General features: G+C 38.3%; 1 protein-coding gene across 9 annotated transcripts in view; it reads left to right on the plus strand.

The window, feature by feature from the left end:
- LOC119734628 overlaps positions 1 to 21,533 on the plus strand; it is a 38,370-nt gene extending 16,837 nt beyond the window's left edge. Inside the window, exons 16-54 of one of the 9 annotated variants that reach the window (XM_038208165.1) lie at positions 77 to 184; positions 434 to 538; positions 698 to 946; positions 1,218 to 1,472; positions 1,858 to 1,922; positions 2,751 to 2,840; positions 3,534 to 3,701; positions 3,866 to 4,012; positions 4,579 to 5,020; positions 5,520 to 5,699; positions 6,528 to 6,638; positions 7,070 to 7,290; positions 7,574 to 7,652; positions 7,852 to 8,016; positions 8,274 to 8,390; positions 8,569 to 8,829; positions 9,185 to 9,337; positions 9,743 to 9,921; positions 10,070 to 10,250; positions 10,887 to 11,033; positions 11,259 to 11,333; positions 11,948 to 12,016; positions 12,440 to 12,508; positions 12,907 to 12,975; positions 13,369 to 13,440; positions 14,252 to 14,323; positions 14,672 to 14,743; positions 15,147 to 15,215; positions 15,416 to 15,475; positions 15,577 to 15,636; positions 16,103 to 16,198; positions 16,541 to 16,678; positions 17,109 to 17,218; positions 17,611 to 17,827; positions 18,582 to 18,672; positions 18,930 to 18,976; positions 19,330 to 19,643; positions 19,755 to 19,838; positions 21,093 to 21,533. In XM_038208165.1, coding sequence (XP_038064093.1) covers positions 77 to 184; positions 434 to 538; positions 698 to 946; positions 1,218 to 1,472; positions 1,858 to 1,922; positions 2,751 to 2,840; positions 3,534 to 3,701; positions 3,866 to 4,012; positions 4,579 to 5,020; positions 5,520 to 5,699; positions 6,528 to 6,638; positions 7,070 to 7,290; positions 7,574 to 7,652; positions 7,852 to 8,016; positions 8,274 to 8,390; positions 8,569 to 8,829; positions 9,185 to 9,337; positions 9,743 to 9,921; positions 10,070 to 10,250; positions 10,887 to 11,033; positions 11,259 to 11,333; positions 11,948 to 12,016; positions 12,440 to 12,508; positions 12,907 to 12,975; positions 13,369 to 13,440; positions 14,252 to 14,323; positions 14,672 to 14,743; positions 15,147 to 15,215; positions 15,416 to 15,475; positions 15,577 to 15,636; positions 16,103 to 16,198; positions 16,541 to 16,678; positions 17,109 to 17,218; positions 17,611 to 17,827; positions 18,582 to 18,672; positions 18,930 to 18,976; positions 19,330 to 19,643; positions 19,755 to 19,838; positions 21,093 to 21,137 — 5,252 coding nt within the window. In that variant the 3' untranslated portion in view covers positions 21,138 to 21,533. The remainder of the gene's footprint in view (positions 1 to 76; positions 185 to 433; positions 539 to 697; positions 947 to 1,217; positions 1,473 to 1,857; positions 1,923 to 2,750; positions 2,841 to 3,533; positions 3,702 to 3,865; positions 4,013 to 4,578; positions 5,021 to 5,519; positions 5,700 to 6,527; positions 6,639 to 7,069; positions 7,291 to 7,573; positions 7,653 to 7,851; positions 8,017 to 8,273; positions 8,391 to 8,568; positions 8,830 to 9,184; positions 9,338 to 9,742; positions 9,922 to 10,069; positions 10,251 to 10,886; positions 11,034 to 11,258; positions 11,334 to 11,947; positions 12,017 to 12,439; positions 12,509 to 12,906; positions 12,976 to 13,368; positions 13,441 to 14,251; positions 14,324 to 14,671; positions 14,744 to 15,146; positions 15,216 to 15,415; positions 15,476 to 15,576; positions 15,637 to 16,102; positions 16,199 to 16,540; positions 16,679 to 17,108; positions 17,219 to 17,610; positions 17,828 to 18,581; positions 18,673 to 18,929; positions 18,977 to 19,329; positions 19,644 to 19,754; positions 19,839 to 21,092) is intronic. The other 8 variants (XM_038208168.1, XM_038208166.1, XM_038208169.1 and 5 more) reach the window with 8 other exon arrangements.
- The last annotated feature ends 5,267 nt before the right edge of the window (positions 21,534 to 26,800 follow it).

Here is a 26,800-nt window from a genome sequence, read left to right on the forward strand (position 1 = left end):
GCAGTAAACCAGAAACGTATCGTTAATAACAAATTTGAAATTTGAACTTAAACTTCGTCGATCCGTTTTAAAATAGATGCAGCATTTTGTGAATCAACGGGCAACCCTCCAAACTGCATCTGTCTTCCCGACCAGGCACCAGATTGCACTTGCTCATCTGGATACTGTGGACACGATTGTTCTCGTAGGTGGACCTTTAACTTTCACCATGAACATAATAAAAGATGGAAGAATAAATGAATAAGGCCTTAATCCATTGTGCATTGATATCTTTCAAGTTCTTCAAGATGATGCTTTTATTCAAATTTTAACACAGACCATTAAGAGAGAACCATTTCAGGTCTGAAATTGTCATACTTTTTTGTCTTCCCATTCATCGTGATATTGCAAGAGCATTGAGAATAAGTATTTCTTTCAAACAATCTTGCCACAGAGTCCTCGGAGGGAGTTGAGTGCACCGGTCCGGCTATGCCATATCCAAACTGCACAGACATTGATGAATGCGATCCAGGCCACTCCGGTCCACGCTGTGATGCTGGTAGGTTTATTGGTGTACAAGAAAAAAAATCATATTTGATTTAAGGAGTTAGGAGAACTTGACACATTATGCAAATTAAACATTTGCTGATTTGTATGTTGATTTACCCCAACAGCTTTTGATTTCAGAGATGTTATTGTGTGTCGCATTTTCTTTAAGATGGCAGTGCACTTCAGTGTCCCGAGGTTGGTAACGAGTGTCTTGACGAAGGAGTCTCGTCGGTGTCCATAAGTTGGAGACTGTCTACAAGTTTAGATCCAGTCGGAGCGGACATCAGCTGCACAAACGTGGAAGATGGGACAAGTGTGAATACGACAGGTGGTGTGTTTGGAATTGGCACACACCTCGTCATCTGCTCCTCACTTAGCGGTGGCTCTGAAGATTGCTTGATTTCTTTCAGTGTTTCCGGTAAGCGATATTAAATTTTATTTTTAAAGTAAATTTTAAGGAAAATTTATATACATTTGCAAAAATTTGATCGTGGGACAGACAAGCTTCAATCAGTGAATGCTGAACTCTCCGCATTAATATATCTGCTGCTCAAAATGTTTCAAGTAGATATTTTAGCAGCAGCAGCTTCTTATTTTTGCAAAACTTGATATAAATATTTGTATTTCGACAAGAAACAACAACATTCGGATGATGTTGTTTTAAAAACTGCCTTATTTCCTTCCCACAGCATATCCGGATCTCACAGTACCAGCAGTCGGTGATCAGTGCACGGATCCAGGCGTGGACACAGCTACAGTGACATGGACCGAGGTTTATGCCATGGACGCTGGTGAAGTCACCATTGATTGCACAGATTCTGGTGATGGTGTTGGTGTCGGTCTTACAGGAGGCGTATTCGGAGTAGGACCGCATACCATCACCTGCCGTGCTGTCAATGCCGCAGGCTGTGAGACATCCAGGAGCATCACATTCAATATCATGAGTAAGTTTAATGCTATAAAGCAGTCCTTACACTGTGCGTTGTTGATTTTTTCTACAATTCGCTTTGTAAAACCATGCAGAAAAAAGACTTGGTTTCATTCCTCTTCCCAATTGTATTTGTCTGTGACTATAAATCCAGTAACTTTGTCAGGTTTGTTCTTTGCTGAGCCTGTTGACATGTGTACAGTTCATTGTTTAATGCTTTAACTCTGCATTCTATTAAAAGAGATATGCTAAGTATTAAAATGGTTCACAAACTTGTTACATTTCTACCACAAAGCAGAAAAGGGACGTTTGAACCAATAGCGTTGTTTGTGAATATATGGCAGAGAATATTGTTGAAGTTGTTGATTGCAGTGTACAATTTTTGTTTGTTTTTGTCAAAGAGGGGAATCTGATTCCATACGGCTCAGACGTTGGCGATCGACGACTGTCAGACGAACCTCAGCTGGTATGGTTTGGTTCAGGAATAAAAGACTAGTCAAGCTTTATCAATAACATGCATATAACAAAAGTAGGTAGGCCTAGCAAAGCTGGTGTTGGACCAATTTGGTTCAAAGGGTCTAGGTAGTCATTCTGAGTCATCTTTTTCGTTGGCCAAGGTGAGGCCTATGCTTGTGTACTTCACAAGTGACTGTCAGTCAGTGTGTCAGGTACAGAGAGGGTTATAGGCTGGTCCCTCTCACACCAGCAAAACTTTACATATTATTTTATTATTAAATGATTGTTTTAAAAAATCATATGACAATTAATTATAAGGTGTGTTTACAGTTTAGAAGGTGGAAAGCTTTGAAGCGATTTCATAGAAGAACTCCAGACATTACACCTTGCTTGGAATTAAGTTTGATCTTTGCTGGTCCTGGAGGGCCGGCCTGCAGTCTTCTTTGTTCCTGACTGACTGACTGACTGACTGACTCCCCGACTGTCACTTGGGAATCACACCAGTCTGGGAGCAGCATTAGGTGGCTTGCCTATTCATATCTGTGATATAGGATCTATACTACATGTATATACATGTAGTTCGGAGCTTCACGTTTCATGTCCTTTCATGATACGTGTGTTAGTCAAGTTTCCATGCTTCCAGCAAAAGAGGACATTTCAGTTCGATCATGTTTCATGAATCAATTGAATATATATTTGTGCGCTCTGCTTTACTAGGCTGGTATTGTCTTGTTAGTGTAGCCTCTAACACCTAGTAAATTCATTCCAATTACCAACTTTTTTTTATTCTTTGCATTTGTAATAATTCTTAATCTGTTTAATCTTGTTTAACCAACAGCTACGATTGCCTAAGAAGGACAAGATTTCACGAACCATTTATCCGCCCAATTTCTTTCCTTACTGCAACGGACTTTATGAGAAGATATATGTAAGTAACGTTCTTGGAGTTGTTGCTCAATATATTTATACGATCAGTCTGAATATTTCAGTGGTGTTTTCATTTTGTTAACATACCGTATCATCATGTGCTTTTTGGAAACAAAAAGACTAGAAAATGGAGTAATCACTCCATTTTTCAGTTCCTTGTCTTTCAAGTAATGACAGGTGCCCATTACTGTCATTGGAAGTGCTCATGCACCTGTTCTGGGAGCATTCATTGTTATGGGGACCATGAAAGTGATGTTCTCATAGAGTAAAATGGTGTGTTTTGTTACAGTAGCTCCCAAAAGTCTCAAAATACTAAACGAAGAACAAATTAGAGTAATAAGCAAAAGATTCAACGTAATGCAGCTAGCTGTTATAAAAGCAAATTAATGTAAGACATAGTTGAAGACATTATGCAGATAAAGAAACCCATCGGATATCCTGCATCGGATACCCGGCATTTACGGCCCAGTACAACAACAAACAATACAGCTGAAGGTTTAGGTTATCAAGGGTGCATTGCAGTAGACTCATGGACAATCCCAGAAATTAATCACTTCTGGCTGGCCTTTTAAAAAGAGTGTTTCTTTCTTTTGTATAAAAACCAAACTTGTTTTTGTGATCACTACAGAAATCCCGTTTTAAACTACTTACGTATGTTGTGAAATGAATTAAGTCAATTTTTTTGTATACACAGTTCACTGACAATGGTGTAATTGTTCTGTCCAACGAGCAACGTCTCGACAAATTCGCATTTCCGAGTTCCAGAGGCCGTTTCTTCAGAGGCACCGAGACTATGATTACTCCATTTTGGGCCGATGTCAGAGGCGATGCATTTACTGCTGCGAAAAATGTTTTCTGGCAGGTAAATGCTTTCTAATATTAATGTAAAAATACTCTAGTGTTTTATAAATTGTGTCTTCTGTCACATTGTGTCATCTTTGACGCAGCCACGCATTGGCATTCGATCGGACCGCAAAATTGAACAATTTCCTTGCTATACCAATCGCTTTAATCTTTTTGCGGCAGATTTACGACAAGTCTGACCTCGACACCAACCAAGAAATAATGGATATCATCCGAGCTAACGTGTCAGCAAGCGACTTTCAGGCGAACTGGGCACTTGTCATTACTTGGAGTAATGTCCTAGCACGACCAAACAAGCCGTTTTCATATGTAAGTGTTTGATTAGCTAAAAACTGATGACCCCAAATGGGAAAAAGAAGTCAAAAAGTCATGATAAAAAGCAGAGATGAAGAGCTGGTTGTGAATTACTCCAGAGTAAATAAGTCCTAGACTCAGTGTTGTAACGAGTCAGTGAAGTGATTCGGGTCGAATCGAATCACTAAAGTTTATGCCATCATTTCATAAACTTAGACTAGCAAATTCAGTATTGTCTTTTCTTTCAATATGCCGATCTGGCGTTTGGCCTTGCTTGTTCTTCCACCGTCATTGACTTAGTAACAGAAAAAAGTTCACTTAACGAATAAAGGGCCAAAATCGAAAAGTACTTTGTCCCTGAGTCAACCATGAGTGCCTAATAGTTGTCACAGAGTGGAGTCTTTTGCCAAGAAGCTCGTGTTGAGTCATTTAGTCGCAGTAAATCCAGTCCGGCACATCATCGAAAACCTCAACTCGAGTCATTGACTCAAGACATTTGAATGCTGTTGTTGGGCTACCATTTGGGTTTAAAAGGGCCACAATTTAACTGAATTCACTTGTTTCAATTGTTTCCTTTTCAGGAGACAAACACATTCCAAGCTGTGCTGGCGACGGATGGCATCCATAGCTTTGTGATATTCAATTACGATCCATGTGGGATGAACTGGGACTTCAGATTTCTGAATCCCAATGTCATCCTAGGTTTCACTTGTGGAGCCTCGGGTAAGCATGTCTACGTGGACGTACCGGAACACTCGCTGTACCGTCCCGGTGACATTGTCGGTAACACTGGGATGAGAGGACGCTGGATCTACCAACTTGACACCCTCCCAGATGACTTCGTCAATCCTCGTTTGTCCTGCCACAATTGGTACGACCGTCAGATACCTTATCCTGAGTTTGCTCTCTACTATCCTCCATTTGCCGATACCTGCCCGTGCAGTTTGGTAGCAGCAAATTTTGACTGGCGATTCACACAGGTTCCCTCCAAAAACCTGCCTCCGGCCTTGGGTTCAAGATTTCGTGAGTTATTTCATTATCTTCATTTACTATTCTACGTACAATGTCATGAGCAGTTATATCACACAAGCTTTGATTTTTGAAATATTATTCTATAGAGGCCTTTTTCAAAATGCTTTTCCTAACGTGAGAATTGCCATAGTTTTAAGATACAGTTGCTTTCTTTTATTTCATAAAATCTGGTCTTTCCTGAAATTTTCTGTATTTTGCCATTCTAACAAATTATCACTATATATAAATATGCTAATTTTATCAAGGTATGATGGCTTATTTGGGTTTTGAAGCTGAGAGGTACCAAACGTCAAAATGTTACCATTGTCGACCAATGTTAGCATTATTACAAATCCCAGCTCATGCACCTATATGTCACACTTTAGAGAGCTATCAATTGTTTGCTTGTACTTCCTGTGTGTCACGTGTACGTGACATCGATTGAGGAACATCACCTTGCAACATGATTTTCAAGAAAATCTCATCGAATGAGACATTGGACTCATTTCAGCTGCTGTTTGCTTCGTTCGACTGTTCCAATTTCCTGGGACGCCAGGCCCTCAGTGTTGCTACAACATATTCACCTGTGATCTCCTGTATTACGTCAGGAGTCCAAGAATTGCTTCTGTCTTTGAGCGGTACCCAGTCAGCCCTGTATACTACACGGAGAATTTGTACCAGCAATGGTTAGGTAAAATAACCAGGCTTATTACACTGTTTTCGCCAAATTTTGTCACTATTCCTGGGAATTGTGCACTGATAGAATTGTTTTTTTTTATCAACAGTTGTGTTGAAACTTTCGTGAGAAATTAGGCATCGAAGAATCTTTTGAACTTGGACAGTTCAATTTTAGGGAAAAGGAAAGAAGAGAAGGAGTTATTCAAGGTGGATTTCAATGTACACCTGTTATTGTAGACTTTATCTTTAAAGCTGATTCAGAGGGCAATGAGTTTCTACTGCCTAGATAGATATGAGTAACCAAAATGAGTAACACAATTAACATAAGAACATCCTCTGACATACCCAAAATGCATCAGTTCCACACTGAAAAATTGCCTGGGTTAATTTTACCCAATAAAGGGTGAAAACTGGAACTACCCAAACTTGGGTTGTTCTATAACCAATTGTTTGGGTTAGAATTTCTGCTAAAATTCAACCAAACACTTTGGTCATTCAAGACCAAATTTAATTTGGTCTTGTATGACTTTAACTTTTGGTTGAATTTAACATAAATTCTTACTCAGACAATTGGTTGTAGAACAACCCAAGTTTGGGTAGTTCCAGTTTTCACCCTTTATTGGGTAAAATTAACACAGGCAATTTTTCAGTGCATTGCGCTCCAAGAACAAATGACCCAAAGGTTAAGATTTGCCAAACACATCCACAACAAGGCTGGGAAGTCCATTGGTTTCTGTAGTGATTTCTTTTTCCTAGGTGGCAATTGTACTGATACGATGCAATCACCCTTTTTTCAATAAGAATGAGACTCACTGGAATATTTATGTTCTTTATTTTTCAGAGGAGGAGGTGCGGCCTCGATATTACTGCTGTCAACGATCAGCACTTTGCCATCTTTACATAGAATGGCGCCCTCTCATGACATGCTGGGCGTACGTTCCTCCTGCCTGGGGTAAGCCGATCTGTTTCCAAAACAAATTTTTAAAAAATCTGGCAATGCCGTTGCATAGGCAGGGAGGGGCTGTATACTTGGGAAGTTGTTACTTTAGGAACCGTGCACGTATTTTGAAGTATATTGTGCCTCTCCATACAAAAACAGATGTGTGTAGGGAAGACATAGGCCTAATATTTCATGATTTTTATAACTGGTGGTTGAAAGCCTCCAGTTTGGGCCTCTCTATACCAGATTGCCTTACTATCTACAGGACTTGAGAGAGCCACCTGTAGGGGTGTGTTCCAAAAAAACATTTAGTTGGTCACAAAGCGAATTGTCTCTGTCTAATTATTGTTTTGTTTTCTAGGCCAGCAATTATGATGCTGATTGTAGTATTTTTGGCTATCTTCTCATTCCTCCACCCCAAATTCTTTACCCATAACAACCAGTGTGGTTCTGGGGAGATCCCCATATCGTTACACTTGATGGACTGGAGTACACCTTCAATGGTCTGGGTGAATACACACTGGCACTCATCGAGGATGACGATGGACAACGAGTCTTTGAACTGCAAGGTCGCACACGACAGGCCGTGGATACAGAGACAGGGCAACTTAGCCAGGCCACTGTCTACTCTGGTTTCGCTGCGTTGTACACAGGAGAAGCAAGGGTCTGTAGATAGTTTTGTATTTAAACAGAAAGCATTTCCAAAAGTCCTTTGACTTCATTTCCATGATTCCTAAATGTTGGCATTCCATATATTTAGCAAGTCTGGGACATGCTTCTTTCTTGTCTCGGTGTGTACATGCAGTCTTTTAATTTTGGATCTGATTTAGAAACAGCGTTTAGCATATCAGACAACCCAGTGATAAAATATTTTGGTAAAATTCTGTTGAGATGAATAAATTTTATAAACTTCAACAATTTCCAAGTCTTGTTTGAAATGTGTACAGATTGAGATCAAGTTGAGTGATGATGCCATGGATTTGGTAACGACTGTCAATGGGACCGTTGTCACACCCACTGCTCAAGGTAAGACTGGCCTTTAATATCACCAAAGTGCAATAGGCTGGCCTAGGCAAGTTATATTTAACTGGAGATCCATTGGTAACCTGCTCGATCTGTCGTATGTATGTACCATTTAAACTCAGCAGTGGTGCCGTTTTCATACTCATTTCCCTAGAATTTATTTGAAGTTATTATTATTAAGTTCTGTGTTATTTTCTTGTAGGCTTGCTGTTTGAAACTCTTCAGGTAATGAGGGTGGAGAACCCAATCAAAGTCAGCGTCATGTATTCTGATCATGTCACCTTTACCGTCGGTGTGAACAACAGTATGGCCGACATCACCGTCCTTCTGAACCAGGACTTCAAAGGCAAAACGAAAGGAATTCTAGGTATGATTCTGGTACTGAACTACCACGATGGATTTTTTTCAGTCTTTTTTCGTACAATGTCACTTGGTTTTGGTAAATCTGAACTAGAAAATTATGACCACTGTAACCAACTTTAAGGCTAAGTCAATAATAAACCAGCCAACAATAATCATGTCAATAATAAACATGCAGACATAAGAGATGTGGTTATTATTTTAATGCCATTCTAAGGTACAAACCTTTCTGCTGAATTTCACCAATTTGTTGAATGTGCTCAGGTGTGTGGGATGACGATCCAAGCAATGACGCTTTGACGCGTAATGGCACTCTGCAGACGGGCTCTGGAGCTGATGGAGAGCTGGTGGAGCGGGACTACTTCGAATTTGGTGAAACATGTAAGAAAACACCAAACTCCTTCAAGAACTTAGTTGCATTATTTTGAACGTACATGGACTGATTGTCATGGTATGATTGGGTTTTCCTTTTAACTTGTTACTCCTTGAAACCCTGCAGGACCCTGTGGAATGGGATCCTTTACAGATAATTCAGAGTAATGTTGGTTTCATATTTCAGGGCGAATTTCGGAGGAAGACTCTCTGTTCTTCTACCAGTCTCCTAATGAAAGCTACGGCTCCTTGAATGACCCCAACTTCACTCCAGACTTCCTGCAAGAGTTGATTGACAAGGCACCGCCGGGCAAATACGAGGAGGCCAAGGCCGTCTGCGGGTCAAGCAAAACGTGTCTGTACGATTCCTTGGCCCTGAACGATACAAGCATCGGCATGGCTACCTTAATGCTCAATGAGATGAACAGCATTAATATGGCCATGTCAAGTAAGTACAATGTCGACCGTTGGTGTCTATAAGCTGATCCCTGTCCAACATCACAAGAATGCAAATGTACCGATGCAGTGTATTTGGTATGGCTACCCCGCAACTTATTGTTCAAGCCAACAATACAAATAAAGCATACATCTTGAAAATGACTTCGCTTCAAACATAACTCTATGGAATCGAAATCTTTTTGTTATTGGCTTGACCAACCCACTGATTGACCGACCACCAATTGAACAACCAAACAACCCAACGACCATGCGACTCACCACAGACAGACCCAGGGAGCGATTGACCAACTGACCGACCATACCAACAAACCCAATCACCCACTATATGGTTGATATATTTTCAGTGAACTTCCCGCCCAATCTGACGCTGGTAGAGTCCATTGAGGTTGTTGTAGGACAGGCCTTCACCTTGCAGTTAGAAGCAGTTGATCCAGATGGAGATAATGTCACATACCACCTGCTTCAGAGCGTAGAAGGAGCTTCAATTTCATCTGATGGTCAGTAAAATCCAATATAACTGACTTTTCATTATTTACCCCATCAAAATTGGGTGTGTACTCTAGAATATTAAGTTCAGTTTCCATGGAAAAGACAAGTTGTTTCCCATTCTTGTAAATGATTTCTGCTTGTTACCATTTTTGTAGATACCCAACAATTATTTACAAAACGTGTTTGAAGTTCGCATAAAGAAATAGTCAAATCTTCCAGTAGTAAAAACCAATAATTTGAAACTTACAAACTTTTTGCCGAAGAGTTAGCTGTAGTACCTTTTTGTTCTCACATTGTAATTCAATGACCGTGATTACTCATTCACAATTGGTCGTAAAAACATAACAATTTGTTTGAATTTTACCTAAATTTAATGGTCATCTGTCTTTGATTTCCTTTCACATTTTCCACAGGCCTGTTCACATGGACTCCTGCAAACAAGTCCAAGGTCTCGATCGGTTTCCTAGCCACAGATGGTATAGCAAATGCAACGCTTGAACCCATTGTGCAGCTTTGTGGCTGTGAGAATGACGGCACCTGCCTGTTTGATCAGTACGTCAGTGGAACTAATCTCGTGCAGGATCGTTTTGGGGTGAGTACAGGAATAAGTTGAGCTGGCAATGATCTCATTCAAGCAGAAACACCTAATGGTGTGTAAATTACCACAATATATAAAACCAAGTAGACGTGACCTGTATTGCTAGTAAAGAGGCATTATTTCCGTGTACAATCTTCTTCAGGTGGTGTTGTGTGAGTGTCAGCCGGGTTGGACCGGTGAGTTTTGCGAAATGGATTACGACGCCTGCGCTGACAACCCTTGTTTCATGGACGTGGCTTGTACTGATGAGGCCCCGCCATCGTACAACAGCACCTGCGGACCTTGCCCTGAAGGACTCGAGGGAGACGGCAAGAGCTGCCAAGGTATGTCTTATCTGTTTGTTTGTCCTCATTGTTGTCATCGTCTTCATTGTCGTCTGCTACTGCTGATGTTAATATCAATGCTGCTGCAAGCTTGGGTACAATAAACCCAAATATTGAGTATGCCCATGTGCAGATCTGAACAGCTCATTGGTCACTGTGGCAGGGACGATCGCAAACTTAAGATCACTGCTAATGGCTGACTATATTTTCCCCATAGGGGCTTCCAAACAAAGGCTTTCCTTGCTTAGATGTTCCAGTCTGGTGTATCAAAGGCCATAATCCAGATGCTTGAAGTGGTTTATACGCCTTAGCTCACCCCCACGTTTGTGCGTATAGAATGGCGAATTGTCTGGAATGTCGAAGTCTAAATATTATGGATTTTAAGCATTCAGGTACACCTTGAGGAACTCTCTGGAAGAATTATTGGCCTTCACTTATGAGGGGCAGATATCAGCAAAGGTAAGATCTGTCTATGTGACAGGACCAATCCTTTGAGACCTGCGGGTAATGGTAAACCCAAGGTCCTCATGACTATAAACATGGTCTTCCCGAAGGAAATCTCATCAGCATGAGGATTCTGTATGCCAAGTCAATCAGACAACTTAAACCATTCACTGTCTTGATGTGTTTCTGTAGATATTGATGAGTGCGAGTTGTACATCAACCAGACAGCTAGCAATGGTGGACTTGGTTGCGATCAAAACTGTGAGAACATCCTGATGAACTACACGTGCAGCTGCAATCTTGGATATTTACTGCACGAGGATGGCAGGCGATGCATCGGTGGGTATTAAAGTACCTTAAAGAAAACCATTTCCCCTTGGAGATGCAAATTATTGAAACGATATTGCAAGACAAACATATGTTATGCCATGTCACCACATGAAACAATCTTCAACTGTGGGCCGATGAGTTAGACATTGAATTTGTTTTATGTGAGATGTCCATTTCAGTGCCTCTTTTAAAACTGCCTTTGTTTAGTGAGTTTGCCCTTTGTTCTTCCAACAGAAGCACCTTCCACCGTGGTTCCAGTTTCCAGTGCAGCTTCAACATCAACTTATCAATCAGAGACCTCCACTGCAGGTTTGTAGATTAGATATTGTATTGTATTCAGTGAGAGTTCAGTCAGGGTTTGGACATAGTGCAGGCACATGCGATGGACGAGTCCAGTGTGAGATGTTACCTGAAACGCAGTGAAGCAACAGCATTTTCCGATATCTGTTGCAACCAATTTATTCCAACTGTATTCCAATCATTTCAGCAATTTAGTTTTCAATAGTGATAAAAATTCCAGATTGCAATGAATTCACACTGTTTTGTTCATGTAAATTCGAGTATAAGGTGGAGCTAACTCAATTGTTATACTTTCTTGCATAAAATGTGGGTTTTTTTAACAGTAAGAATCCTCCAATTTGTTTACTTATTAAATATTAAATAATCGTGCAAAGCATGCAAACCCTCAAATCTTTTTTTTTTTTTTTTTTTTAAATATTATTATAAACACACAAAGAAATTGTAGTGTATATAGGCTATTTTTGTGGTTTGTACTGATTAATTACTCACTACTTAAATGTTTCACTGTACTTTTCACTGCCAAGCACTTATGTTGCGAGGGTCCAGGAAATATTTAATGAAAATAATTCATTTATAGAAGTTCCACCTCATGTTGTAGCTGATTTCTGGTTTTTTTTTAACAGAGCCACCTTCAACCATGAATCTGATGTCAACTGCAGCTTCAACAACTCGTTCGGCAACATCTTCTGCAGGTAAATCATAGGGCTTTCAATACAAATTTAAAAAAATAATGAATAAAACCTGTGAAACAACAGGCAACGAATCTCAAGAGTCGCAAAAAAATATGTAAAAGTCTTTATAATAAAACCTGACTTAAAAAACAGGCACGTTTCCTCTGCGAAAACGGCGGTTTTACATGACATCGTACATGCACACATAAAAACTTGACAGTTGAATCTGGCATGTTTTCAGGAAAGAGGGGGTAGTATTCAAAATTGTGTCTAATGTATTGCTGAGTAGAATAATTTGTCTCATTGATAAAAAAAATCAATTGATGACGTCTTCATGACGTCACTTTGAATTTTGCTTAATGTTTAATGAAAATATTTCATTTTTAGAAATTTAAATCTGCAGTTTCGCTTCAAGCAGCTGATTTTTGATGTTATTTTTAACAGAGCCACCTTCAACCGTGAAGTCAATGTCAACTGCAGCTTCAACAACTCGTTCGGCAACATCTTCTGCAGGTAAGATGTTTTCCACGTGGTCCTTGTCTTTTGCATACATTAAATATACAAAAACAATGAAAATAAAGCGTGAAATGACAGGCAACTTATCTCAAGAGTCGCAAAAGAATATGTAAAAATCTTTATGATAAACCGGACTAATAAAAAGGCACATGCCCTTTGCCAAAAAAACGGCGCTTTTAAATGGCATTGTATATACCTGCATGTACATGTGGAGATTGAATTGTTGTATATAGATACCATTCATTTTTAATTGAACACCAATTTTGTTTTGTTGTATGCTACAATAATCCTATATGCACATAGAACAGGGAGAGACTGTTCACTTAAAAGAAACATTAATAAATTGTTGTAGTAAACATAGATATCTTGCTGCTCTTGTTTTTTCTTGGTAACAGATACCCCATCGACAACCTCTCATAGATCGACTGCAACTTCAACAGTGACCTCGAAAACGACTTCTCAAGGTTTGATTTTTGAAAACAAGGGACATATCACTGACTATGAAAGTATTAGGCCTATGAAAGTGCTTTTATTAATATTGGTCGTTATTTCTGCAATTTTATTCTGTGTTTTTTTTATGTCAAAGAAGCGCCATTCAACTGCATCAATTTAAAAAAATTCTGCTGCTCTGATTTGGCCCTTACAATTGCTTTTATTTTTTTATTTCAATGCATACAGAAAGAGAAAAGTTAAATAAATTATATGCAACTTGTACAGGAAGTGAAAGTGCTTTTTTTAAAGGAGCTTAATGGTGTAAAAATCAAATAATGGAGGCAGTCGGATAGTATGAAAGTGCTTTTATTGAAATTGGTCTTTGTTATGTTTGCAGTTTTATTCCATTATTTTTTGTTTAATAGGAGCGCCATCAACGACAGCTGCGATGCTAAATGCCGCTGCGACAACTCGTTTATCGGATACCTCTGCTGCAGGTTTGGCCTTTAAAAATACATTTTGTTCTCAATGCGTCAGGGATAGTGAAACTTAGCACATACATAACAGAGTCTGAAGGACAGATAGAGACAATTGACATAAAACGTGTTGATATTAATATCAGTGTTTTTATTATACTGGTAATCAGGCGCTCCATCTATGACCTACTTTGAAAACGACTCCTGTAGGTTTGTGTTTGATACGAAAATTGTTTTTATCTCAAAGGGTGCAAAAAAATGAGCTTATGTTGAACAATTGAAATGGAGTATAAAAGTTTTGTTATTGGCTTCGATTTGTATGGTGGTCGTTTTTCCTGTAAAAAGTGTCTATGGATGCATACCTGCAAATAAACTCCCATAGACACTAGTGCTAAATGCCCATACTTCAATATTATTTTAAAAATACTCAAAACTCTCACAGGTATTCAAGCTGCACAGAAAAATGATGATCAATGTGTCATCTTTCATTTTCTTTTCAATTTTTGGTGAGTTGACCATTGACTTTTCGAGATATTTTCACGCAAAGAAGACAACCGCTATTTTCCCCAAAGCGGAAAAGTAGACATCTTGAAAAACGATCCCTCCACAGCAAGGCAAAATAGCGCCACTTTCGAGCCCAATAGCATCCAAAATGCTCAGAATTGGAAGCCCCAAGTCTGGGCCAGAGGTTCATTGCCATATCTCTTCAATTCCCCAATTTTACGGCGCTCAGAACTCTCTAATATAGAATATTTTGAGGGTATAACTTTTATTCATGAGCTTGGCGGATCGATTTACCGGTGTGCACCCCTATGGTTTTTTTATTGAATAGGAGCGCCATCAACGACAGCTGCGATGCCAAATGCCGCTGCGACAACTCGTTTATCGGATACCTCTGCTGCAGGTTTGGCCTTTAAAAATACATTTTGTTCTCAATGCATCAGGGATAGTAAAAGTTAGCACATACATAACAGAGTCTGAAGGACAGATAGAGACAATCGACATAAAACGTGTTGATATTAATATCAGTGTTTTTATTATACTGGTAATCAGGCGCTCCATCTATGACCTACTTTGAAAACGACTCCTGCAGGTTTTTGTTTGATTCGAAAAAAAATTTATCTCAAAGGGTGCAAAAAAATGAGCTTATGTTGAACAATTGAAATGGAATATAAAGGTTTTGTTATTGGCTTCGATTTGTATGGTGGTCGTTTTTCCTGTAAAAAGTGTCTATGGTTTTTTTATTGAATAGGAGCGCCATTAACAACAGCTGCGATGACAAATGCGGCTTCGACAACTCATCTATCGGATACCTCTGCTGCAGGTTTGGCCTTTAAAAACATTTTGTCCTCAATAGTATACAAATATTGAGTGGCTTCGAGTGAAATGGGATGAATATTATCGCAAGGTAAAAAATTCCATTTCACGAGGCGAAGCCGAGTGAACTGGAAGAGTCCAGTTCATTGCTTCTCCCCACCCAGGGGTAAAATGGGTACCTGTGAGGGCAGAGATGATTATTGTGATTGATTTTAGTTTTTTTGCACCAAAATGGCGGCATCCAGCTGTATAATCCCCAGGGAGCTAAGATGGTATATTGATTCATTGGCCCAGTGTGCAAGGTAATAATGATGTGACGGCTTGAGCACCAATACTGGTGGATACGTGCACTTTATGAATACTCATTATTAATTAGCATCATACTAATTTGTATTTGTACTGGTACGTAGGCATTCCTTCTACGACCCCTCGGAGAACAACTTCAACTTCAGCTGTGACTTCAAAAACGACCACTGCAGGTTTGACTTTGATATGAAAAGTATTTTAAATTGTGATATTTATCATTTCCTTGAGATTTCGTTGAACAATCAAACAGCCCATGAAACTTTTGTAATTTGACTTAATCAGCATTAATTTTTACTTGTTAATTTATGATTCTGATAATTTGAGGGTAGTTTGAATTGTACAGCTAATGTTGGGTATTTGTTTTGATTTCTAGTTTTTCCCCCAGAGCAACCAAGCGCAACCGAGAAAATGACCACTGCTATGTCAAAAGCAGGTATTAAACAACAATTTAGTTTTTTTTATGAATTCATTTTGTTTTCTGAATGCTCTGGCTGGCTAAAATGATATTTAATATTGTCAACTTTTTGTTTTCAGAGTCAACGACTGAGCGAATCACAACAGCTCGTGGCACCTCAGCAGAACCTACAACTACAGGTATCGAATTAATATAATCTCATCCAGTATCTAGCAAATATAATACATTCAGGTTTCAAAAGTTGTCCTAACTTTTGTTTAGTCGCTTTAATTGGCCTGGAACCTGGCAGAGAATTCAACAAGAAGCTCACTTCCTCCAGATTCATTTACGGTCAATTCTTGCAGTTGTCTTTGATGACAACAATTCCGTCAGATTCAATGCATATATGTTGGTTAGTGTTGGGTATCAAGTATGCCTATCTGCTGATGCAGTATATGGTTATTGTTTTAGTTTATGAAAAAGAAAAATCCAAGTCGGTACCATGTGGCTAGAAGCCAGGTTGCAATCAAATTATGTAATGGAATTACAAACACATGTTTACATGTTAGAGTTCATTATTGAAAATTGTTCAAATTTGTATTGTTACTTCCTACGTTAATATACAAAAATACAAATATTTTTTTTCTTTTCATGTTTTTGTTTTAGACTGCCAGCCGTTAATCTGTCTGAATGGAGGGACATTTGATGCTGAGTCTTGCGAGTGTGTTTGCCCACTTACACATTCAGGAGCAACATGTTCTGGTGAAATGAATATCATAATTACATACCTTCCCTTTGAATTAAGCATGCCAGTGTCTCTGTTTTTAACCCTTCCAAACTTTGCTTTTTTGCCTCTTTACTTACAAGTATGTTTGATGGTTAGTTTGTTTGCATGGTACTTTTTGAAAGTCAATCCATGAAGACCTGACCAAGTAGAGATACTAACTCCAATTTCGGTGGCCAATTTCAGTTCTAAAAACTCACTCGAAACTCAACATAATGCTGCAGATCCTCTAGGTTTTAGCCTCTGTGTCATTAATGCCATCAAAGACCAATAATCTACGATCGGAGGTCATCTAAAAACTTGCACCCCTTGTTTTGCAGTTGAGAATCCATGTCTTTCTGGTAATAGATGCCCTGGTGCTCAACACTACTGTTTGCCAGACTTGAACCAAGATGGCTTCACTTGTGTTTGCAGTGTCTTTGATGGGTTTTTCCCGCAAGACGATGGTTCGTGTCGAAGTAAGAGGAATTTTTGTCCTTTAATATACCACAGGCAGTTTGAAGTGTAGTGTCTTTTGTATGATTGCCAGAAAGAGGATCTTTATTAGCCCCGCCTCCTTTTGAAACCTGCTTATCATGATTTAATCAGTAGAATTTGGATTATGTTAACTTAAGAGATTCTTTACCAGTCGAGATTAATGAAACAACACCTCTAACTTTTGGTTGGAGCAAGATGAATAGTGTTGTTAAATAACTGGGCTGAAACATGGTTTAATATTTAAGCATAATAGCAGTTTTATTGTCAGCATTGTGTACATTTCACTTAATTACCCTTTATTCCGGAGAGGTATCAAATATTATATTCTTGTAACATATTTTGATGCAGAATAGATAAATCACATGTATAGAGTTTTAATTGTTTCTATGATATTACCCCCTTTTTGAACAGAACTTCCGTCTAAACAGATTGTGCTGATAGCTGTTTTGGATTTCAATCAGGCCTACCAAAATCCGTCATCAGCTGCATTCCGGAGACTCGCTGCAGTGTTTGAACGGGCGGTAATATACTCGATTAGGAGAAATGCTTTTTATATTGTGCTGTATTTAAATCTTCCTTCTCTCTATTAGGAGCAATTGTTGAATTAAGTAACGTAGAATAGTTTGCTAGAGTCCTATTTGAGGCAAGATGACATAAACAGTCTTAACTTGAGCACGGGGCTTAAAATATTAGACCTGTAAATGACTTGAATTGTGGAAAACTTCTCAGATGTTAACGATATGAATAGGGACATTTAAGGTGGTTTTCAGACCAATTTCTCGGATAATGATCTTGCTGTACGCGAGATGCACTATTAGTAATAACGTCCTTTACGTTTCTTGAGGCAGAAACGACAGTCAGATGTGTAATTCAATATGGAGAGTATTACCTTAGTGGTATAATTTACCTTTAGATTTTCATGAGACTGAAGGAGAACCCATCTACCAACAATGTATCTTCAGTTCACGTCCCGTTGATGGAGGAAGGTAGTGTTGTCGTGAGGTCTGTGGCTTCATTTGAAAACGGTGCGCCCTCAGACGCCAGCCTGCAGCAAGTCATGTCTAGCAGTCCATCACTGAGCGACGGCAACACAGTCATCAACTTCGACCAGGATGCCATCACTGTAAATGGTAATGCAGTAATTGTTCATCAACCTTTAATAGGGTTCTGGCCCATTGGTGGGTAAAGGACTATGAATGAAGGTTGTCCTCTTGTCTGAAATATTAGTGCATCAAGAGGAAGGTAGACAAAGGTTGTGAGCACTGCGAATTGAGTCTTGATTGTTTAATTTACCTCATACATTCTTCTTTATTCAGTTTACCCCGTACCATACTAATTATTAGTTTCCCTTAGAGACGAGTGTTTTGAAGCAAACTGTGTGGTTACTCTGCTCTTTAGACGTGAACAAATGGCAATATGGAGGATCGGGAAAATCAATTCCAATCAAGATTTCCGAATCGAGCTTCAATGAGCATTATCTCACTTTTTCTGTATCAGAATTTATGACTCCAAATTGTCCTAGATTATTCGGACATTGGTCTATACGCTGGACACAATTGGGGTTACTTTTTGCTTCGGGTAAAGACAAAAGAGATTGTCTGAGCACCCTTTTATTGTGTCTGCCATTTCCCAGAATGGTTATTTTGAATATTTTTTTTGGTTTTTAGTGGCCTCTGTAAACAAGGCAAAAAATTCAATTCTTTTACCAATTAGTCCGTGTACGCACCCAAAACACCCTGCGTGTTACTCCCTGTACTGCGCAAAGCCGCCAAGTACTCGGATGATTTTACTGATTCTTCAGGGAACACATTTACAATGTAATGCACGGGTGATAGTAATTAATATTAGATCCACTTTTTAAGTTTGATGATTTTGTCATGACAGATGGGGAAGTAGGATGTGTACCGACCCACTGCAAGAATGGTGGGACATGTGAGGCGTCTGGAAACTTTCCTTATGTGTCGTTTACGTGCAGGTAAAACCAAAATCCAGATCCATGGAACGTCAGTCTAAATGCACCCATCATTCTATTGTTTGTAGGCGAACTTCCGTACACTGGTTTTCAGTAACTTATTTAACGGAAGAGAAATTCATAAGTATTTGTATAAATTATTCGCCGTGGGAAAATAGGAAAATTGATCGATATCCAACGAAACCCAAAGTGCATGAACAAGACGATTTCTTTTCAAAGATTAGGCAATAATGTAATGTTCATTTTCTTTTTCATTTCAGTTGTCCAGCTTCATATACTGGGGAACGTTGTGAGATAGAAGTCCAAGGTAAGCTTGTTAAAAAATGCAGATATAATCTGTTGCAGAAAAAGGTTTTTGAATGTATATTTGTCAAAACCTAGTGTGACCTCATTTGTGACGTTCACCGAATTAGCTTTGCACTTAGCTTTGCCTAAAATGAACAGATTTAACTTTATATTGCAAAACCTTCAAATCAGAATTATTGTAAAACGTCTGAGTGAACATTGTTTATACTTATTTAAGAGACTTAAAGTTCGGGAGTTATTAATTTTGCATGTATAAAGTGTCATTTGTCAAAATATACCAGAATACAGTTTCACTATGTTGCATTCACGGTATACTATAACCTCTAAGTGTTTTGTAATCGGTGTACCATTCAGAGCCTGATGGTGGCGGCCTATCCACAGTCACTATAGTACTTATCATCGTTGGCTGCATTGTGCTGCTTACCGTTGTGATATGCATGCTGGTCTGCTTGTGTCTCATGATGCAAAGTCAACAGGCCAAGTCGCTGGCTTACCGTCAGGGCAGACAGCAGTCTCGTGTGCCAAGAGAAAGCGGGAGCATTCTTGATAACTACGGTGATCTGAGTACGGAGTCTGGTGATTTCTCCCATATGGCAGATTTCGATGACGAAGGCGGTAGGATGAGTCATCTCATGCACGTGATGAACCGTTCTCCCTACCTGCAACAGGTGAGGCATATTGGCAGAACAGAGCGTTAATTGTGCACAGTCATTAGTGTAAACTTCTTTTTTGATGTGAGATAATCCGAATTTACTTTTCTCTGCTCTCTTTCTGTGAAGAACTTGTCTGGTCGAGAGGAGTTTGTCCGACCCTACATGGTTACTGGAATGGAAGGGCCGTATCAGTATCGTGAGGATCGTCCCGTGAGTACTCAATTTCAAGCTGACAAAATGTTTCGAAAGTTAGTTCAGACTACAGCAAAAAATAATTGGAAACAAATTGGGACAAAGTGCAGGTCGAGGTCTTAATTGACTTCATATCAATTCATATCAAAGTCGTATTTCATGCACATGAACAAGCGTGGCTCTGTGTATCATGTTTGTTACAATTTGCTAAGTTTCGATATGTCTTACGACTTGAGAAATATCTTTCAGGCTGATATTTAAGAATTGTTGACTGGTGTGATGTGGGCTATGACGTTTTGAACACCTGAGGGGCGCATAGCACCGCCAAGGGTGCTATGTTATACCTATGTCTTGGATTCTTTGGATTTTGATGTAACAATCACGAAAACAAACAGCAGTGAACACAACAATCATGACAATCGAACGCCAACTCACATGCATGTCGCGTGCTCCGTCGAAACAGCTGATCATCTGCTAGTTCGCTGCTTCCACTCGTGTGAAAACATGGTGAAAATAGCGTGGGTACCAACGATACAAACGTTTCACACCGTACGTACCGCATACGTACAAAGTCATAGCACACTTCCTGTGGGATATCATGTACGTGATATCCCACAGGGAGTGTGCCATGACTTTTTATAAACTGAACACGTGATCGTTCTAGGCCAATGAAAATACAGTATATTCTAGACAGAGGTACAACAATAATATATATCATTCAGCGCAGTAAATGTGCATTACGTTCGCATAGACAGGATCAATGCCAGCCCGTCTGTACTAAGAGAACATCCAATATTAGAATGGGGGAAGTTTGGGTTATTTGGTTATATAGTTTTTTTCCGATCTGTGTATACATTTAATTGGTTACTTCCCGAAAATCCCCGTCAGTTTAGAAAAACCTAAAGGTCCGTCTATGGGTGTTTATATTTATTTCAACAAAAGCACATGTTCCACATCTGGTAGCAAGACCCATTGGTTTTGTACAAAGTTGTGAAGTATTCTCAAGTTGTTAGTTTGAGTCAACTTCCATGCTTGTTGGGTTCGAGGAATAGCAACCGTCCCTCACTGAAACACTATGAAGCGAATGTGCAAGATGCTGGCCATGGTGTCAGACGATCACAGTCTGCCTTAAAAATTGAGTCTAAATCGAAAGTTTATGTAATTGTACTGTGTGTCATCTGCAGTTTGAGACTTTTACTGTTGCACAATTAAGTTCTGATTTGTATAGGGCTACTTTATCATATTGGTATCCAATCTTGTTTATTTCCTCAGGTTAACCCAGCAGGTCGTGTGGTGCGCAATCCTATGGTCAACTAGACATCCCATCCACTCACTGCACCTTTACTACATTTTGCTAAACCTGAGTGTAACACATATTTCAAGTTACTTTTACTGATATCCATTCGATAACTTGATAACAGGTCGCTATTTTTCTAACTGGAAGATTAACATTACTGCAAGGAATGATTTAATGGTGCGTGTTAAAATTTCAAGAAACTTTCCTCTTTGTTTTGTTTAACTCTGACAACTCTGTCTTCTTCAGACAAGGTTTGCATCTTTAGCTGATAGTTGAATCGGGACGCTTTTGTACCAGCATACTGACCGATCTTTTGAATTGTTACCTTTGCGTATGTTACTCAGAAAAAAATTGTAATCAACAAGCGTTAACGAATATTACGTTTAAAGTAAATATCGGTGGATGGGTATTGTATCCAATATTCATAAATACCTCAGACAGTTTAGCCATTCCTATTGGTCGAGAGCCCGTCACGTGGCCGGTATTAAACGGATGATAAAGACATGGCTAGCTGGTCTTAAACACTTTTCCAGTGTCACAATAAAATGTGGACTCCTAAAAATCCAGTGCCTCTTATCGTTTCATTGGTTGAACGTTCACAATCCTCACGTAGGCATGCGCAACACTACCAGGGAGTTAGAATTTTATAGTTCTAAATTCAAAACGCAACGCGCCAGGTGCGTTCTGCGCGACATCGCGTAGAACATGATACGCGCGCGTCAATCTCCATAAAAGGGTTGTTTTCATCTTACTCGCCAGCTGAACACTCCATTATTTTGCAGGAGGGGTGTTTCAAAAAGCATAAAGTGAATTTGTTGAACAAAATCGGGATGTTTTGAACGAATTATATGATTTTTTTTTACCGAAAAGGTATTTATGAATGGGAATAAATATGTACTCCGTCGGTATTTATCACTCTGTTTAATACCACTTAGAGTCTGGGTGCTGATAATTACCCTCGCCTCCGGCTCGGGTAATTATCAGCACCCAGACTCTAAGTGGTATTAAACAGAGTGATAAAAACCTCCGGAGCACACATTTATTCCCTTATATATGTCATGGTTATGTACGTTCGTAAAATTCATTACATTATATAATTTCAGTTGTTGATGATGATATACTTGTTTCATTGTTAAACTCAGTAGATGTTTATAGAACAGTGTTTTGAGAATAGTTATCCAAGTATGTAGTACAATACAGCCTCAGCTTCTGACTTGGCTGAATGGTTCCTGCTAAGCACTTCGCTACACCATAATCAGCCCATGCATTGTATGGCATTACTGCGTTCAAGGAGCAGATAGGTTGGTAATGTTTTGTTCGTATTCGCAAGATTGTTATCGATTTAGGAAATTGTGTAGCAGAAGTTAACCTACTTAATAAATGTATTCACCTATTTTATCTACATCTTTTGTTGTCGTGCTGCGATAGCTACCCTCACTAAATTAGCCATCTGGAACATATGGAGCACGATATAGTGACTGCGGTTTAGAAATACTGCCTAAAAGCGATTGCGCTTTTGAGGCAATCATAATGACAAAGTATATTCTAACCTTGACATTGAACATTAGTATCTGTTTCGGACCTCTCTAGCTATAGCTCTGTTGTAAACGATTACTCATGACTCCACAATCGCATCAGTTCAAGTCTCATGCGTTCTGTTGCTTATCAAAATATTCTGGTAAGTTTAATAATGTTCTGTTCCCCGAGTGTTTTCTGACATTATGAATCGAGGGGTAAATATTGTGTAAGATCACTGAACCCCATCCATATACAACGATCAAAATGTACATATTTCCTATACACATACACTTAATGTATTCACACATGTATTTTATTTGAATGATTTTGCTATTTTACTCAGATTGTTTCCCTTATTCACCCCGTATGAACCACATGCCAAACTGACCACAACTTATGATCAGAATTGACAAACATTATTCGTCATCTGATCGACACACCGTTTTAGTAACACAAAACTATATGCACTGCTTGCGTCATTTGATATGCCATTTCAGTTGCTCATCGGCTAAAAGTGTAATTTCTGACATCAGAGGAGTGGTCACAATAGCCTATACACACACATTTGTATTCTTTGTTTTGGCAAAACCATTGCCATTTGTTATGATACGGGGTTGATGAACAGGAAATGAGGGTGTATGTAATTTTTTTTTACTTCAAGGCATGGGATCATTTGCAGTCATCTATAGATACGAATTGAACGAGTTATCAAATGATAAAAAATATAGTCTTCTTATTAGGACTACAAATATACAAAAAAAATTCAGATACGCCTTTCTGTGTTATTTATGACGAGTATTTCCTTAAACTATGTGTGTGCATGCATGTTTTGTGTTTATTTTACAAAAAAAAAAAACTGCATTACGTTTTGAGTGATGTCATCGGAAATTTAAAAAAATGAAGTGCAAATGGTCCCATTGTCCGTTTTGAGAACTTTAAGATAAGTATTTAGTTTAATTATTACAGTGTATTGTTGTTTATTTTCGGTATTACAGTTAGGATTATTCATGTTTAATCGAGAGTGAAACTGTTGATAGATTGACATTGTAATCGTAAGTGCTTCCGAACAATCCGAGGTAGAAAATCAAGTTTAGCCTTGATGTCACAGTTCAAACTATGGAGGCAGTTTCATTATTAGTAGTATGGATGTTATGTATTTTATCCGTAAAGTAATCATCTTCTTATTTGTAGTCTATAGAGTTTGATATATACGGATCAGATAAATGGACTAGAACTGACTACCATTACATTAGTGACGGCGTCTGGGCAACACACATATCAATATTAATTTGCCCAACATAAGTTTCAAATTTGAGTAAAATATTGACTAACGTCAGGGAAGATTTTTTTCCCCAAAATTGAAGGTAGTTAGCATGTTCATCAACACTGGACAAAATAGGCAACCCATTTGTCTTTTTTTTAGTGCAGTCAAACACAAGAAAATATATTTCACACATGGAGATCCGGGTTGGGGGCACAAAGTACCGATAATTTGTATCATGGATCAAGGGTAAATATTGTAAGAGTAATCTATAACCTCATTTATATAGAGGTCACTACTTACGTATTCCTAAGTACTAAACGAATGCATTTTACACATGTTATGTTTTATTTGAATGATTTTGCTATTTTACTCAGATTGTTCCCCTCATTCACCCCGTATGAACCACATGCCAAGTTCAACTGGCCACAATTTAGGATCAGAATTGACTAAAATTAATCTTCATCACATCGCCACATGCAGTTTTAGTAACATTTTGATGCCGTTTCAGTTGCTATACGGCTACAAAATGTAATTTCTGACATCAGACTCAGATTTGGGGAGTTATTCACAGTACTCTGCACAAACTTAGGCCTATGAGTTGACAAAACACTGGCCATTTGTTAAGAGGCGGGGTTTGGAGCTGTGGTGGTGTGAACAGGAAAGTGAGGTAGAACATGTATTATTTTTTTTTAACTTAAAGACATGGGATCATTTGCAATTATTTAGATGCAAAGACAACGAGTTATTGACCAATACGAAGTTAATCAAGCTGTGTTGGACAATCAAACGTCTTTATAGAACGACTTTCTGTGTTATATAATTATGCATTTTGTTTGAATTATATGCACAATTTTTGATTTTATTCTGCAAAGAAAGAGCAGAAAAGCATGACGAATACTAGTTTCGTTATACTGCATGACGTTTTTGAGAGATATTGTCATCGGAAATTTAAAAATGATGTGCAAATGGTCCTTTTGTCAGTTTTGAGAACTTAAAGCTAAATAATTATACTTTGATGATTGCAGTGTATTGTGGGTTTACGGTAACAGTTACTATATTATCCATGTTTAATCCAGAGTGAAACTGTTGACATTGTGCTCGTCAGTGCTTCCGAACAATCTGATGTATGATCAAGTACTCATACAGCTGAGCCTTGATATCGCAGTTCAAACTATGGATGCAGTTTCATTATTAGAAGTATTGATGTTAAATTTATCAAAGCGTTTTGACATCGTAGCCCATCACAGCTTATTTGAAATGTACGGAATGGCGCAGGGTGCGGGCCTTGATCGACTATAGAACTGGCTACTATTCAAAGTCGTGGTGGCATCTGGTCAACACACACTGTTGAAAAAATGGTTAAAACACTATTGTTTTACCCAACATTATGTATCAAATTACCTCAATTGTTAATTAATTATTTTGGGTAAAATATTGAACAATGTTTGGCAAGAAGTTTTTTCTCCAAAGAGAAAGACAGTTCGTGTGTTCACCAACACTTAACCGAATTTTCTCAGTTTTGAGATGTCGCATTGCGGTACTTTGGACTAATATGGTATATCGATACCCCATATAGCTTCCAAACAATGTTTGTTTTGTATTACCCGAAAGCATTGAAAAAAAAAAGGTTATCCAATACTATGCTCAGCTACATTCATTCATGATGGGTTAATATGTCATTTTCCTTGGTTATGGGATAAAAAAAATAAAAACACTGAATCACCGTTTCCAGCATTTGTTATTTTAAAAAGATTGTGTCTCCTATACGATATATTTGCAGGCGTCTATTTAAAAAAAATCAGATATCCAATTAAATCCGGCATGGGGAGTGGTTTTGGTCAGAATACAGCATGCCTAACATATAAACCAGCAAGTGCGAGTGCACATGCCGTCGTGCACTTCAATACAATATGTTTATTTCATCAAAATTAAAAGACTTTAAAAGTGAAATTCTTCTTCTTAAAGTTGCGCATAAAAACAATTTACATATATTTAGACACGAAATGAAAGTGAAAGTCTTGCATGAAATCTATCAAAATGATCACCGACAGTTTAAAAATAAGACGCCCAAAAATGCAACGCCGATGGGAATGACAAGAACTGGGAATATATGTAATGCGAATGACGAGAAAACCAAGATAGGACACTTGTTTTTTTTTATCAACCTAATCGGCAAGTTTATTCCAACCAAACTATTTTTGCAAAATTATTTTGAAAAAAGGGAAAACATGTGATGTGATATTTCATTATTCATCAATCATTAAAAGACAAGAACGAAACAAGTTGTTTTTGTTTTTATCAACGTAGGCCTACATTTTTTAAACGCACATAGGCATATTATTTGTTGCTTATTAAATAACAAATAAATACAGAGTAACATCAATCAACTCTTGATAGGATGTTTTTCAAAACCAATTGTGCAATTATTCGAAATGAAAAATATGACAATATATACAATCAAGGAATTGCAATAGACAGTTCCTCTACCATTATTAACGTTTAAATATATTTACAGTAATTCATTTTGGAAAATTCTAAATAACAATTCGGAGCACAGTTCAACTTGAACTTAAAGCAAACTTAGAATTCTGTGAAAAAAATGCTTAATTATTAAATTAGTCGCAGTACGTCACTCCTATCTTTATAACAGAACAAATTATGCATAATTAGCATGCATTCTGCAAAGTGACAAAAAGCTCCGCAATGCTTAGGGCTTTTTAGGATGCAGCCTGTTTTTGACAACCATCTTACCCTGTTTATTATAATTCCCTTAAGGTTTCAAATTTGTTGAGTGAATTATTTTCTTCTTTACAACCAGTTTTAAAAGTTCCTCTCAACCTTCCTGCTCAAATATGAATATTTTACTTTCCCATTAAAAGTGAGTTTATCTGCAGTTAAGGG

This window comes from Patiria miniata, unplaced genomic scaffold, assembly GCF_015706575.1.
Source record: "Patiria miniata isolate m_02_andy unplaced genomic scaffold, ASM1570657v1 HiC_scaffold_27, whole genome shotgun sequence".
NCBI lineage: Eukaryota > Metazoa > Echinodermata > Asteroidea > Valvatida > Asterinidae > Patiria > Patiria miniata.